We start from the raw sequence: 14397 nt of genomic DNA, 5'->3' as shown, positions 1-14397 counted from the left end.
ATGATATTAGGAAAATAGCTTACTTGTAATTCCCTCTAGAATTTAATTTTAAAGCCTCTCATAAATGGCTAAATTAATCAAGAAACCTTATTAAATTCTACAAAATGGATATTTCTTGGAAGAAGATACTTCAATTATATATAGTACAAATATATCTTTTTATTTTATATATTTTTTATACAGCAGGTTCTTATTAGTCATCCACTTTATACACATCAGTGTATACATTTCAATCCCAATCTCCCAATATCATGCCACTCCCTTCTGGCTTGTAGAGTTTCTGCTGAGAAATCAGCTGTTAACCTTATGGGGATTCCCTTGTATGTTATTTGTCATTTTTCCCTTGTTGCTTTTAATAATTTTGCTTTGTCTTTAATTTTTGTCAGTTTGCTTACTATGTGTCTCGGCATGTTTCTCCTTGGGTTTATCCTGCCTGGGACTCTCTGCGCTTCCCAGACTTGGGTGGCTATTTCCTTTCCCATGTTAGGGAAATTTTTTTGACTATAATCTCTTCAAATATTTTCTCAGGTCCTTTCTCTGTCTCTTCTCCCTCTGGGACCCCTCTAGTGAGAATGTTGGTGTGTTTAATGTTGTCCCAGAGGTCTCTTAGGCTGTCTTCATTTCTTTTAATTCTTTTTTCTCTATTCTGTTCCACAGCAGTGATTTCCACCATTCTGTCTTCCAGGTCACTTATCTGTTCTTCTGCCTCAGTTATTCTGCTATTGATTTTTTCTAGTGTATTTTTCATTTCAGTTATTGTATTGTTCATCTCTGTTTGTTCGTTCTTTAATTCTTCTAGGTGTTTGTTCTTTAATTCTTCTAGGTCTTTGTTAAACATTTCTTGCATCTTCTTGATCTTTGCCTCCATTCTTTTTCTGAGGTCCTGGATCATCTTCACTATCATTATTCTGAATCCTTTTTCTGGAAAGTTGCCTATCGCGACTTCATTTAGTTGATTGTCTGGGATTTTCTCTTGTTCCTTCATCTCGTACATAGCCCTCTGCCTTTTCATCTTGTCTATCTTTCTGTGAAGTAGTTTTCGTTCCACAGGCTGCAGGATTGTAGTTCTTCTTGCTTCTGCTGTCTGCCCTCTGGTGGATGAGTCTATCTTACAGGCTTGTGCAAGTTTCCTGATGGGAGGGACTGGTGGTGGGTAGAGCTGGGTGTTGCTCTGGTGGGCAGAGCTCAGTAAAACTTTAATCTGCTTGTCTGCTGATGGGTGGGGCTGAGTTCCCTCCCTGTTGGTTGTTTGGCCTGAGGCGACCCAGCACTGGAGCCTATGTGCTCTTTGGTGGGTCTAATGTTGGACTCTGGGAGGGCTCACGCCAAGGAATACTTCCCAGAGCTTCTGTTGCCAGTGTCCTTGTCCCCACGGTGAGCCACAGCCCCCCCCCCGCCTCTGCGGGAGACCCTCCAACACTAGCAGGTAGGTCTGGCTCAGTCTGCTGTGGGGTCACTGCTCCTTCCTCCTGGGTCCTAATGTGCACACTACTTTGTGTGTGCCCTCCAAGAGTGGAGTCTCTGTTTCCCCGTCCTGTTGAAGTCCTGCAGTCAAATCCCGCTAGCCTTCCATGTCTGATTCTCTGGGAATTCCTCCTCCTATTGCCGGATCCCCCAGATTGGGAAGCCTGACGTGGGGCTCAGAACCTTCACGCCAGTGGGTGGACTTCTGTGGTATAAGTGTTCTCCAGTTTGTGAGTCACCCACCCAGCGGTTATGGGATTTGATTTGATTGTGATTGTGCCCCTCTACCGTCTCATTAGGTCTTCTCCTTTGTCTTTGGATGTGGGGTATCTTTTTTGTTGAGTTCCAGTGTCTTCCTGTCGATGACTGTTCAGCAGTCAGTTGTGATTCTGGTGCTCTCGCAAGAGGGAGTGAGCGCACATCCTTCTACTCCGCCATCTTGAACCCCATATATATCTTTCTAAATGGGTTCCTATTCAGGTTTTGTCATTAGTGTGGTATGGTTTTCAACAAACTACCAACCACTAATTTCCTAAGTTTTCCTTTCAGGAAGCCACTGTTAATCATTCTTTTTAAAGTTTCTGTAATCTTTGATAGTGTTCAGTTTAAGCTTTGGGAGGTAGATTTACAGTTTTTGTGACTTTGCTCAAAGGATTTAACTTTTTTGCACCAGTCACATTTTTTAAATGGAGTTTAAAATGCCTCTTTACCTTACAGCACTGTGCTTTTAACAGTATAAAATACTAAGGAAGTAAAAGAGTTTACATAAAGCTACACTCTAATAAAAACAAATAATGGTTACTCTAAAAAAATATTGTTAAAACAAAACAAATGTACCATTCTGTTAATCTGATATAATGTATTCATTTTTAGCACAGACTTAAGCCGAAACACTGAGCCAGCTTAATATTTTTAGAAACTTCTGACAAATGTTTAGTAATAATTGTGACTTACTGAAAATTGTTATAATAATGAAAATTTAAGAATATAGCATGTTGATAAAAGCTTCATTTGATAATCATAGTATGGAAAATATTTTTCTTTGTTAAAAACTCCTTTTATATAATGTATTTATTTGGCTTTTGTTTAGTCAGGAATAAAAGTTTGACTTTTATACAAGTACTTGTTTTAATGCGAATATTAAGGTCATAAATCTTGTGTAGTAAAATATTTTCAGGTTAAGTTGAAGGTTTCAGAATATTCTGGGTTTGCTTTTGCCATTTTCTGGCCATTGTTTGCATTGCTGAGGACATTTTATTTTTTGAAGTATACCCTCCAACCAATAAGAACCATCTCAACTAAGTATTGCGTCAGTACACTCCACCAGAGGTTTCTAACTTTTAAACTGCCTTAGGAGAACATAAAACGAATGTGACAAAGGCATTTTCCATAAATTATACCAGCAGTGTACAACCAGTGCCATGAACATTTCTCATTAAAATATTTTCATGGTTTTATGTTAGCATTTTATTCCCAAAGAACCCAACGAGCAGAAAACTCTAAGCTGCCTCTGAATTTTTTTCTACCCAATTGTAGTCTGGATGTCACTGGCATTATTTCATACATCCCTTTTCATGACTTAATGTAATTGTTTCCATTTATAGGAGCTAAAGCATATACCATCTTATTTCTGTGCTACTTTGTTTAGCCATTTTCCCTTTTTTTGCTCACTTCTGTAGCTTTTCTGCAATTAGATAAAAAGGGACCACAAAAACATCACTTTGATCAGCCTTCAGTAGCACCTAGGAAAAACTACTCTTTCACAAGAGAGGAGGTGAGACAGATTGATCGGGAAAATCAGAGGCTTTTGAAAGAACTGTCGAGACAGGCTGAAAAATCAGGAAGCAAAAGTACGATTCCAAGAAGATCGACTGGTCCTCCACCTAAGTTATATCATAGTGCTCTCAACAGACAGAGGGAACAACAAAGGATTGAAAGAGAAAATTTGGTAAGTAACTGAGATTTTTTTTAGTCATCAGAGAAAATGCATTTGTACTGATTTGTTAGTCCAACTTTCAGGAAACCCAATACAGCGAAATTTTCTAACTTACTTATATAAAAGTAGGAATAGATACGTATGGCCTGAAATACATGATGAGCTATGAGCCTGGAAGGTACAATGTATGCTTTTTTATCCAGGAAACTATATTTTAAGGGAATATTAAATGAAAATACTGAAAGCTCCATTATTTATTTGACTATGTCTGTGGAATCACTATAGTAGTACAGGAAATGGTGTCCAAGGGTGAGATACATATCTCTTCTGGAGAGCTAAATCTATTTCACTTCATTTTATCCTCGAAAGCTAAAATAATTTAAATATAATTTATTTTAAATAATAAATACATTCTCAGAGAGGTCAAATTTGTTGCCCTGCTGCTTGAATGTATGAAAGACATTGATTGTTAAAAACCATATAAGTATGCTTTGATGTCCTAAGGAATATATATGGAAACTGTTGAAAATCTTCACATTGAAAACTATTTATTCATAGCATATCATTTTCCTTATAAAATGCAGTTCATAGTAATTGATGATATTTATTGAGCTCTTTAATGCTGGGCATTGTTCTAAGTGTCTTCTAAATATTAGCTTATTAAATCCTGACAATAATTCTTTCAGGTAGGTACTTTATTTTTATCCACATCTTACAAATGGAATAATTGAGACCTAAAAGGGTTAAATAATTAATCCATGGACAAGGAGCTGGTAAGGAAGTGGCTAAGCCAAGATTTTAAACCCACGTAGCATCTTAAACTAAAATTAGACCCTTAATGAGCACATACATTCAGAGCTAAAATAATTGGTAAACTATTATTAAAATTACTAGAATAATTAGCAAAATTCACCCTCATTATGTTTCATCATCAGTGCAGTTCTATTTGACTATGTACTTAACCTGAACTTGCAAGAGTAACAACTCCTGTGAATTTCTTTGTTACCATCACTAGCACCAGGAGTTGGCGAGCTGGGTTGGTATATTTACAAAAATAGTACTCTTGGGCCCTTTAGGAGAGTCACCCTGAATGTGGCAGGAAGTAGGTAACAGCAAGACGAGTTGAAGTGAGGTTGGTGTGTAGTGAGCTACATGATAACTTCCTGCACGTCACTCTGGCAGTTTCAGGATTCATTCATGATTTTAAAAAATTTGGAATTAGTGTGTGTCACGAACATCTGGTTTTACCTTATTTTCACTCTCCCACATGGCTCTGGAGTCTTGTTTTATTTAACAAGCAGTTGCATAGTGCATACTGTTTTACAATTTTAGGTCATTTAATCCTCGTAGCAACCTAACGACACACTTACTGTTGTTGTGGAGGAGAAAATGAGACACTGAGTAGGGCGCAGGGACTTCCTCAAGGTTAAACAGCTAGCAGGTGGCAGAATCATGTCCCAGTTACCTAGCTGTGGGGTTACTTTTTTTTAACAGCTTTCTTGAGATATAATTCACATGCCATACTCATTTAAAGTGTACAATTCATAAGTTGTAGTAAAATATATGTAACATAAAATTTGCCATTTTGGTTTTAAGTGATTGATTCAGTGGCATTAATTACATTCACAATGTTGGGCAACCATCACTACTACTTATTTCCAAAACTTTTTTGATCACTCCATACAGAAACTCTACCAAACAATAACACTCCGTTCTCCCTTCTCCTCAGCCCTTGGTAACCTCTAATCTACCTTCTGTCTATAAATCTGCCTATTCTAGATATTTCATATAAGTGGAATAATGGAATATTTGTCATTTTGTGTCTGGCTTATTTCCCTTAGCATGTTTTTGAGGTTTATCCATGTTGTATCCTGTATCAGAACTTCATTCCTTTTTGTGGCTGAATAACATTCCATATATGTATGTGCCGCATTTTGATTCCCCATTCATCTGATGGTGGACACTTGGGTTGTTTCCACATTTTGGCTACTGTGAGTAATGCTGCACGGGAACACTGACTACAAGTATCTGTTCAGGTCCCTGCTTTCAGTTCCTTTGGGTGCATACCTAAGAGTGGAATTGCTGGGTCATATGGTAATTCTGTGTTTATCTTTTTGAGGAACTTGTGTTTACTTTTGAGAAGCTGAAGCCATACTGTCTAGAGGCTTTACTAGTATGAACAGGATGAAAAGTGTTAAGCAGCTTCTGTTTACAGCTTTTATCATCCCCCATATCAGTGGTACATCTCAGCTGTTTTAATAAACAGTGGAAAATTACCACTATTTTATTCTTTTTACGTTGTATGCTTAGTAATATGTATATGTGAGCAATATTTTTCTCCATTTCATAGTAAGGTCTTATTTATTGTACTCTAGGACAGTAGAATATAATGTGAACCACATGTATAATTTAAATTTTTCTAGTAGCCACGTTAGAAAGGTCAAAGAAACAGGTGAAATTATTCTGCTATAATATTTTAACTGACTAAATCAAAAATATTTTTTAACATGTAATCAACATAAAAAATTGATATTTTACCTTTTTTTGGTACTAAGTCTTTGAAATCTGTTGTATATTTTATACTTAGAGCACATCTCAATTTGGACTAGCCACATTTTAAATGCTCTGTAGCTACATATGGCTTGTGGCTTTGGGCAGTGCAGCTCTGAAACAAAAGCTTAATTCATAAGAAGTGGAAAAAGTAGCTTAAAGCTAAACAGGAAAATAAACATAATTTATTATAAAATATTGTTATGTTATTGTAAGGAAAAGTAATCTTCCAGATTTATGCTTAACTCTTCACCGTCTATACCAAAATAAAACTAATTCTATACCTTTTAAAATTTTTTCTTGGCTATTCCTTTGCATTTATTCTTCATACTAACTGATTTTTTTCTTTATAAAAAGTTTTTTAATTAAATTTTTGTTGGAATTGTGTTGACTTTACATTTTAATTGCAGAGTGTTTGGCACTCTTAAAATATTACCTTCCTATCTAGAAATATGGTATGTCTTTCCATTTACTCAAGCCTTCTTATACTCTACCTTAGTAAGGTTTTATAGTTTTTTTTAAAACTGTATATTTTTATGCTATTGCCATGAAATTTTTCATTACATTTTCTAATTGGTTACTTTTGTAAACCATCACTTTTTGTGTATTTATTATATAAGCAGCCACCTACCAAATCCTTATTTAGAGCCACATTGGCTCTAATAGTTCCTCAGGGTGAGATGATATACTTTTTAACCTGTTTGCTAAACTGTTCGTAGTCAAAACACACAGGCATGGGTACAGACGTGCTCATACAGCACTTTTGTGTCAGGTGTACTGCACAAGCAGGGTCCATTACTTTATAATTTTCATGATTTATAATTCTTCATTTGCTCCATCTCCAGTGATAGAGGCCAGTTCAGATGGCTAACAGGCATGATGACTAAAGCAGTTCTGTTCCAGTACTCTCAAATTAGTTCCTTAGTAATCCAGAGGCTGTTAGACTTGAGACAAAGTAGTGCTGTGCAGAAGAGGTAGAAAAGGAGAGCCCTCTATCCAGTAGAGGGCGTGCTTGCTACATATAGACTCAATTATATTAGAACATTATTTCAAAAGGGAACAAATTTTTTAATTCATGAATTTTGAAATATTCTTGTTAAACCATGTCTCTTTATATTCATTTGGACATAATATGAATTCTGTTTTTATGAAAGAGTGCAAGAATAACCTTAGCAGAAGGAGAAGGGGTCAGTGAGGATACTTTATAGTTTCACCTTACTCTAAAAATAATGAGGCTATTTCATGCTCTTAAATGTATGTCCGTCAGTTTCCTGAGCTGTGAAAAGGGGGTGGGGAGAGGAGTAATTTAATAAAGTAAACCATAATCTTTCCACTCATGAGTTACTGTGTTAAAATATTATTTTTAAAGTAAAAGTAACGCATGTATGGGGTTGGCCAAAAAATTAGTTCGGGCTTTTGTAACAGCTTACAGAAAAACCCGAACGAACTTTTTGGCCAACCCAATGTAAATTTATAAAATTCAAACCAGTCTTAAAAACATTAGATGAGCAATAAAATCCTTCCTCCCTCTTCTGTTCTTTGTCTGCTGGTTTAGGGAGGTAATGTTAGATAGATGTGAAAACTATTAGAGAGTGATATGTTGTCACAAAGATGAAGTTTTAAAGCAAATCTCATACCAAGTATGAGTATTATCTGTGGATTAGTCAGTACCTTTGTTCCAAGGTCTTGAAATAATTTACAGTTCACTCGCTTTGGTTTTCCTCCTCTGCATATTGTCTATTATCTCCTTCCATAGAAGAAAGCAAGCTAACGATAACTGAATACAACTCCAGCTATAGACAAATATGTAGAACAGTCGTGATTGTCCCAGACTGTAGGACACTTGTTACTCTTTAATGTCCTTCGGGGTCTTTGCTTTTTCACTTTAGAAACAATAAAGCAACTCTCCTCTGCCGGCAGCTGCAGAAATCATTAACTCACTGTTTGTCCATTCATTTGTTTTAACCTTTCCACCTCAGAAGACAGGATTCAGGCTGGGTTAATTTTCTTTCGAAAAAGAATGATACTTCCTAGATAGAACAGAGATATTTGAACAAACTGTTCGAATTCATTATTAGAATCTGATTTGAGTAGCAGTTCTAAGATTTTGTAAACCATAAATGGGAATATAAGTAACCATTCTTACATTTTTCAATCCATTAAACAGATATTTGTTTAATGTCTGCTATGAGCTATGTAAGAAACTGGAATGGATATAAGAAAAAATATAAAATACTGCCCTGTCATTTAATATATAACTTAGCTATGAAGATAATACTAGAGTGTGTCAAACAACTAGAAAATAATCAAAGCAGTATTAAGGATAGCAATTAATATTTAATAAGTCCTTACTATATGCCAGGCACTGTTCTGAGCATTTTAAATGCATTATCTCATTTAGTACCCTAAACTGACTCTTTGAGTTTTATTTCATTGTTAATATCACTATTAAGTCATTTGACCAAGGTCACACAATCAATGGCAGAGCGAAGGTTTAAATCCAGGTCTTTCTGACTAGAAAACTTATTTTTATCACTCAATTACAAGTGTTACAGTATTTTGACCTATCATTTTTAAGTCTTAGGAGTTGTAAATTGATGACTAGATTGAAATGTATATACTTTTGATGTTAGGGTTTCTACTGTAATCCTTCATATTTTTATCAATATATTGTTTCTACAAGTAAGAGCTGTTTGTATCTGAAATCATTCCTTTAGCTTTTGCTGAGCTTGTTGTGTTCATATCTCACACAGATACATGGCACGGTTCCGTGTGATTTGGATAGCTGAACCAAATCATTGCTCTCTTATTTCCCCAGGTTTCTGCATGTAAACTTGATAAGTGACATATCAGCATTACAGAATGGGTTTACTTTTTGCCTTATTGTTAACTTATTTCCAAATTGATTTTGATCACATTACTTTATATGTTTTATATCTGATAAATAAGCATTGCAATTTTCTTAAAGTTTGTAAGAGAAAAATATACATACAACCAAATGAATAAATTTAGGGAATTAGCAGTTTATCTAAAAAACATTGAGACTTCTACCAGCAAGAAAACAAAATTGGTAGGTAACTGAAAATACCAAGTTTTCTGTGCTGTCCATTCCACCGTGCACAGCTCAATGGGTAGTTAATAGGATAATCAGATAAAACAGCGAATGGTTCTCTACCCAGTAAAATACATTGATGATGTGACACCCAGCAAGTTTCTTACTCAGTTATAAACTGCAGGTGGAGGAGCTATATTAGTTGGTAGGTCTTGGCACCTAAATTGTACAGGTTCTCTGTCTACAAAGAGAGAAAGACAGCATGTTATTATGGAAAGACCGTAGACTTTATAGTCAGGTGGAACCACAGATAAATCCTGACTCTGAACTCAGCAAAGAGAACCGTTACTCTACTTGTGTAAGACTTCACTGAGGAGTTGACTCTTTTCTAGCTTTTGAAAGCTCAGAACTGAAGAAGGCCATTTCATGCAGGAAGATGAGCTGGCAGGCTGAGTCCTCTGGGTGGGTCCGGCTGCTTCTTCCCGTGTCCTGCGCTTCTGCCGTTTGTCTGCAAGCTCCTTTCATTCTACAACCCTTGCTCTCCTTTCCTCGATAGCTCTTCCCTCAATATTCTGGCTTCTCTGGAATCGCGCAGGAACACACTGATAATGGAGCCTCAGAATAGCAGGGTGGGAGGGGGCTGATAACAGTTGAGAAGAAGTTCTGGAGACAGTTGGTGGTGGTGAACTGTAGGCTTAAAAATGGTTAGAATGGTAAATCTTATGTGGATTATACCACAATACAAAGATAAAACTAAGTTGAGGGAGAAGGAAAAAAGATTGTCCAGAGAAAACTTGTCCTATGACTAAACTCATGAGGCTAACTTTATAATGTGAATCTTAGTGCAGGACAGCATTCTCTTTTCAAATAAAGATCAACTTGCTACAGAGGAAGTTTAAGTCAATAAAGAAAATAATAAAACACAACCATGGATCAATTCCCCCATCCATTTGGTCTACTTAAACATTCCTTTCTCACCGAAGCCTGTGAAAATCAAACAAAAGAAACTCTTTCACCTTCTGATTTGTGAAGGAAGGATTATGAATAAAATTAGGGACATTACACATTAGCCTCTGTTACAAAATCGTATTAATGCACATACCACGCTACTGGATACTGTCTTGCCTTGGCTAGTTGGTTTATACAATCTTTAAAAACCTTTATGTTCTGTAGTAGTTGATTTCAAACTTCTTAAGAGCAAAAACTTTTTTTTTCCAAACAATTTTATGCAGAATCTTCAATATATAAAACAGACAATACAGAAAGCATGGTTGGGCCGGTAGAAATTAGGAGTGGGAGACCTGAGAGGCCGGCCCACTGGCCTTTCCTCAACGTCCTAGGAGCCCTGAGGCACCACTGGAAAGTAAACAGGTTGACAGTCACTGCTCTGTGCGCATATATAGATAGAACTTATAATAGTAGCTTAGATATGTTCACAGTCATTTCTAGGGTTGAACACTGGGCTCTTAGCATTATTGCTCCCATTATGTCATTTCTATGAGAAAATCAGGTTTAATGTATTTCAGCTTACAGCACCTTTTCTAAGATTGTAACCCGACAAAGAAGAGAGATGTGCCTACAGTCGGTTGTTAAAATCATAGCGGTTTTGGTTAGCCATAGGTTAGGTGAAAACCCTTAGATTTTCCTGAAAGTACATTATTTGAAATATTTTTTCACAGTGACTTAAAGTCTTTTCTACTTCATTTTGTGAATTTCAGGTTCTAGAAAGTATTCGCCTTTTTAAAAAACTATTGCTGTTTTTCTAACGTTGGCTTTTAAATGGGTTGTCTTTAAATGAAGGCTTTATTGAAACGGCTTGAAGCTGTGAAACCAACAGTTGGTATGAAACGCTCAGAACAGCTGACAGACTATCACCGCAACATGGGTTATTTCAGCTCATCCCCGACCTCCAGACGAGTGAGGTCCACTCTTGGCCAGTACAGCCCGTTAAGTAAGCATACTCAAAATTATTTTGTACTTGTTCGTGTCTTTTGTCCTTTTAAAAACATATAACTTCGGTTCTTATGATAGAGTTTTAAAATGCTGACTTCTGGAATGCTGTCTGTTGTTTTTCACTGGCATGCTTTGTTTTACTTGTGTTACTTCATTAATTTCAGGTTTCATTTACAGTGTATAATGGCAGCATAGGAAGGAAACCAGGAGAAAAAACAATTGAAAATACCAGTTATCTCTTAGATAATGGAGGAGACACTTTTACTTTCAATATGTTTATTTAAGGAAGAAATGAACAGATATGCTATTTAAAGTCGCTGTAACATTCTCTTTAGCCAGTTAAGAATTTTTAGTAGTATCTTCCAGCCCTAATATGTGCTTTTTCTTCCTCATTGGTAACTAAAAGAAGAATTAGCAAATCTGTAGTCATCATATTAATCCCTCTTAATACTTAATATATGATCCGTTACATGCCTGGCCGGTAGTGTGTCCCGGGGTAGTGTGTCCCGGAGAATGCAGGTGGGAGTGACCACTGAGTGCTAGGGCGTGTGATGCATGGAAAGGCCAGACCTTTTTTCCTTACAGAAGTCTGTGCTGTTAGTTCATGTACGTGTTCAAAACTATAAAGTCTGGAGATTCCCTGGTGGCGCAGTGGTTGAGAGTCTGCCTGCCGATGCAGGGGACACGGGCTCGTGCCCCGGTCCGGGAAGATCCCACATGCCGCGGAGCGGCTGGGCCCGTGAGCCATGGCCGCTGAGCCTGCGCTTCCGGAGCCTGTGCTCCGCAACGGGAGAGGCCACAGCAGTGAGAGGCCCCCGTACTGCAAAAAAAAAAAAACAACTATAAAGTCTGTAGAAGCTAATCCTAAGAGAAAGTTGGAACCGCTTGTAATCTTAAACACTCAAATGACTAGTAATTCCATTCACTCATCCTTCAAGCATCATTTCCTTGGCAGAGTTCATGACTAAGAAAGGGTCTTATTCCAGTTACTCACACTTAGTATTATGCCTTGAAAGTAGTAAATTATTTGTTGAATAAATGTATAAATGGTTATACATAGAGATTTTTTTCCCACTTGAATCCTTTGAGAAGGTTTTAAAAACATTTATTCCCACTCCAAATCTATTGAATCAAAATGCCCTAATACAGCGTTTGGGCATGTTTGTTATTATATTTTTAAGTTCCACAGGGAATTCAGAAGTACATTCCTGGTTGAGAATCACATTAGACTTAAAAACACCTGTGAGATAGGGAAGACAATTTTATTCTGGGCTTCAAGATAGGAGAAGAAGTTTATTAGATGATGATTTAGTTTAAATAATTCAAATCATTTCTTATTCTTTATATATTTTCAGGAGGAGCTTCCAGGACATCCAGCGCTACCAGTGGTCTAAGTTGTAAGAGTGAGCAATCAGCTTTTGACACATCCAGTGGCCTGTTGCTAAGACCTAAGCCCCCTAATGTCCGTACAGCTTGGTTATAAAAACTCTTTTTACTTTAAACATTGATCATCAAATTCTTATTGAAGTGCTTTTGTATATTACTATCATTCTCTGTATAAACATCTAAATACTTCTTTAAGCAATTTAAGGTGTACAACAGTGACTTGTAATTTATTGTAATTTGATGCAAAATTGTTTTGAAAAAGACAATTTAATATAAAATCAGTGTTTCCTGTGAGGAGGAGTTTATAGGAGACTTGTATGTATTTTACAGAGAAATGGTAGTATGCCGGTGTATTTTCTCAACATAGAAATTGGTTCAGCTGTCAGACTGACAAAACAGTTGTGATAGCATCGCTGAATGTTGGACCCAAGATGTTTAGCTATATAGTTCTTGTTTGTTGTTTTTTTCATTTCTTGTAAGCTTTATACCATGAGCATAGCTCCTGACTGACTTTGTTTTCTCTTTGCTTCAGAACTTGGGCAGTGTGACTTATAACTTAATTGTAAGATAGTTATTATGAAACAAATCTTGAAATTTGTTTTCATTGGTGGAGCTGATTTGGATTTGATGAGCAGATTGAGTGAAGCTTGAACTGGGGCAATCCTTGGGATTCACCAGAGGTGCCTACTACTTCCGTAGAAGGGAACTGAGTTAGATCTCAAACACGTTATCAACCATTCTGAACCATTTCAAACTGTGAGTATTAGAAAGCTCAACTTAGAAGCTCCTCTTTCATGTTTTTATATATTCAGGGAAAGTAGTTAATGATTCTGAGAAATTAGGTTTCTTTAGAGCTACTGCATTGTGAATAGTTTGTCCAAGGACCAGATCATCATAAGCAAAAGCAAGTATCTATTGAATCAGCAAAATAGCACCACCAGTTTGAAGAGCCAAGAAGCAGATCCTGAGTTGTGTCAGGACAGTGTTTTAAGTGATGCTGTTAATGAGTTGTGTTATCCTTAGAGTTTATTGTTTTAAGTGAGAAGAAAAGAAAGAAATGCATTGTCTCGCAGCTATAGAAATTCCAGCTAGTGTTTTTAAGGGCTGAAAAAGAAAACTAAAAATGTGAATGATAAAGGGGAAAAAAATCACGTTTGTTGAGGCTACTTTAAATGTCAGCTAACTTTCTTGCTTTGTTTTGGTTTGGGCATTTGTGTTGAATCCTGGAAGTATCATTTTTATCAGTCCCACTTTTAAAGTCCTAATAATCTTAAACAGAATTAGTAATGGCGAGTAGGGTGTAATATAGTTGACTTTTAAAATTAGAATATTTTTCTGTCAATCTAAAGGCTCTTATATTATACAACAAAGTATATCTAGGTCATGTTGCTTCTGCTGTCCTAATTATCACTGTTTTCATTACTGGCCTTTTCTGTATACCTTAAAATGTATTGGAAAGTTTCTATATTAAATGCTAAATCTTTCTTTTTCTTAGTGTGGATTTTTTATCTGTAACCACAGTAAGATTTGTTTTTTGTTTTTCTGGGTTAACTCAAGCTCTGTAGCGTGCACGCCGAACTTACTTTTCTTAATACCTTTGGCAGTAAGCCAAACTGCATTTCACTGAACATCAATTCGGAATTTCTTGGTCTTAGTTTGTATTGATAGAGTTTGTTTCGGATAGGGCCTGTGAAACGTGGGAAGAATGGGGTTAAAAAATTCGTGTGAACACAACCTGACTGTGAGATTTTTCTGCTGCTTCCTTTGAGCTTATAATGTTCCTGCGCTGTTATTTGCTATTCTGTTCTGGTGAACGGATTTTTCCATCACTTAGTGCTCTGCCTTATATATAAATTTTAGCTATACTAAACCACGGTTTTTGTTTTGTTTTTTAACTTACTGCACTTTTAATGTTTGTATAACAACCTATCTTTAAGGAGCGATATGATAACGTTGAATTTAAAATTCAGCATTTGAATATCTGCTCAATAGTGAGTTAGCCAATTTTTTTACATTGATTTTTAAGTTGTTAGAGAAAAAAAGGTATGAAACCTTT

The 14397-nt window shown here is 36.3% G+C and overlaps 1 protein-coding gene across 3 annotated transcripts in view; it reads left to right on the top strand.

Moving 5' to 3' along the window:
* The window catches only part of CFAP97 (cilia and flagella associated protein 97), a 32629-nt gene extending 18804 nt beyond the window's left edge, over positions 1-13825 (top strand). For all 3 annotated transcript variants that reach the window (XM_082863984.1, XM_082863985.1, XM_082863983.1), the window contains 3 exons: positions 3144-3412; positions 10803-10953; positions 12311-13825. In XM_082863984.1, coding sequence (XP_082720110.1) covers positions 3144-3412; positions 10803-10953; positions 12311-12438 — 548 coding nt within the window. In that variant the 3' untranslated portion in view covers positions 12439-13825. The remainder of the gene's footprint in view (positions 1-3143; positions 3413-10802; positions 10954-12310) is intronic.
* The last annotated feature ends 572 nt before the right edge of the window (positions 13826-14397 follow it).

Source organism: Leucopleurus acutus (assembly GCF_964270905.1).
Source record: "Leucopleurus acutus genome assembly, chromosome: 21".
Taxonomy (NCBI): Eukaryota; Metazoa; Chordata; class Mammalia; order Artiodactyla; family Delphinidae; genus Leucopleurus; species Leucopleurus acutus.
This window is presented reverse-complemented; position numbering and strand designations above follow the sequence as displayed.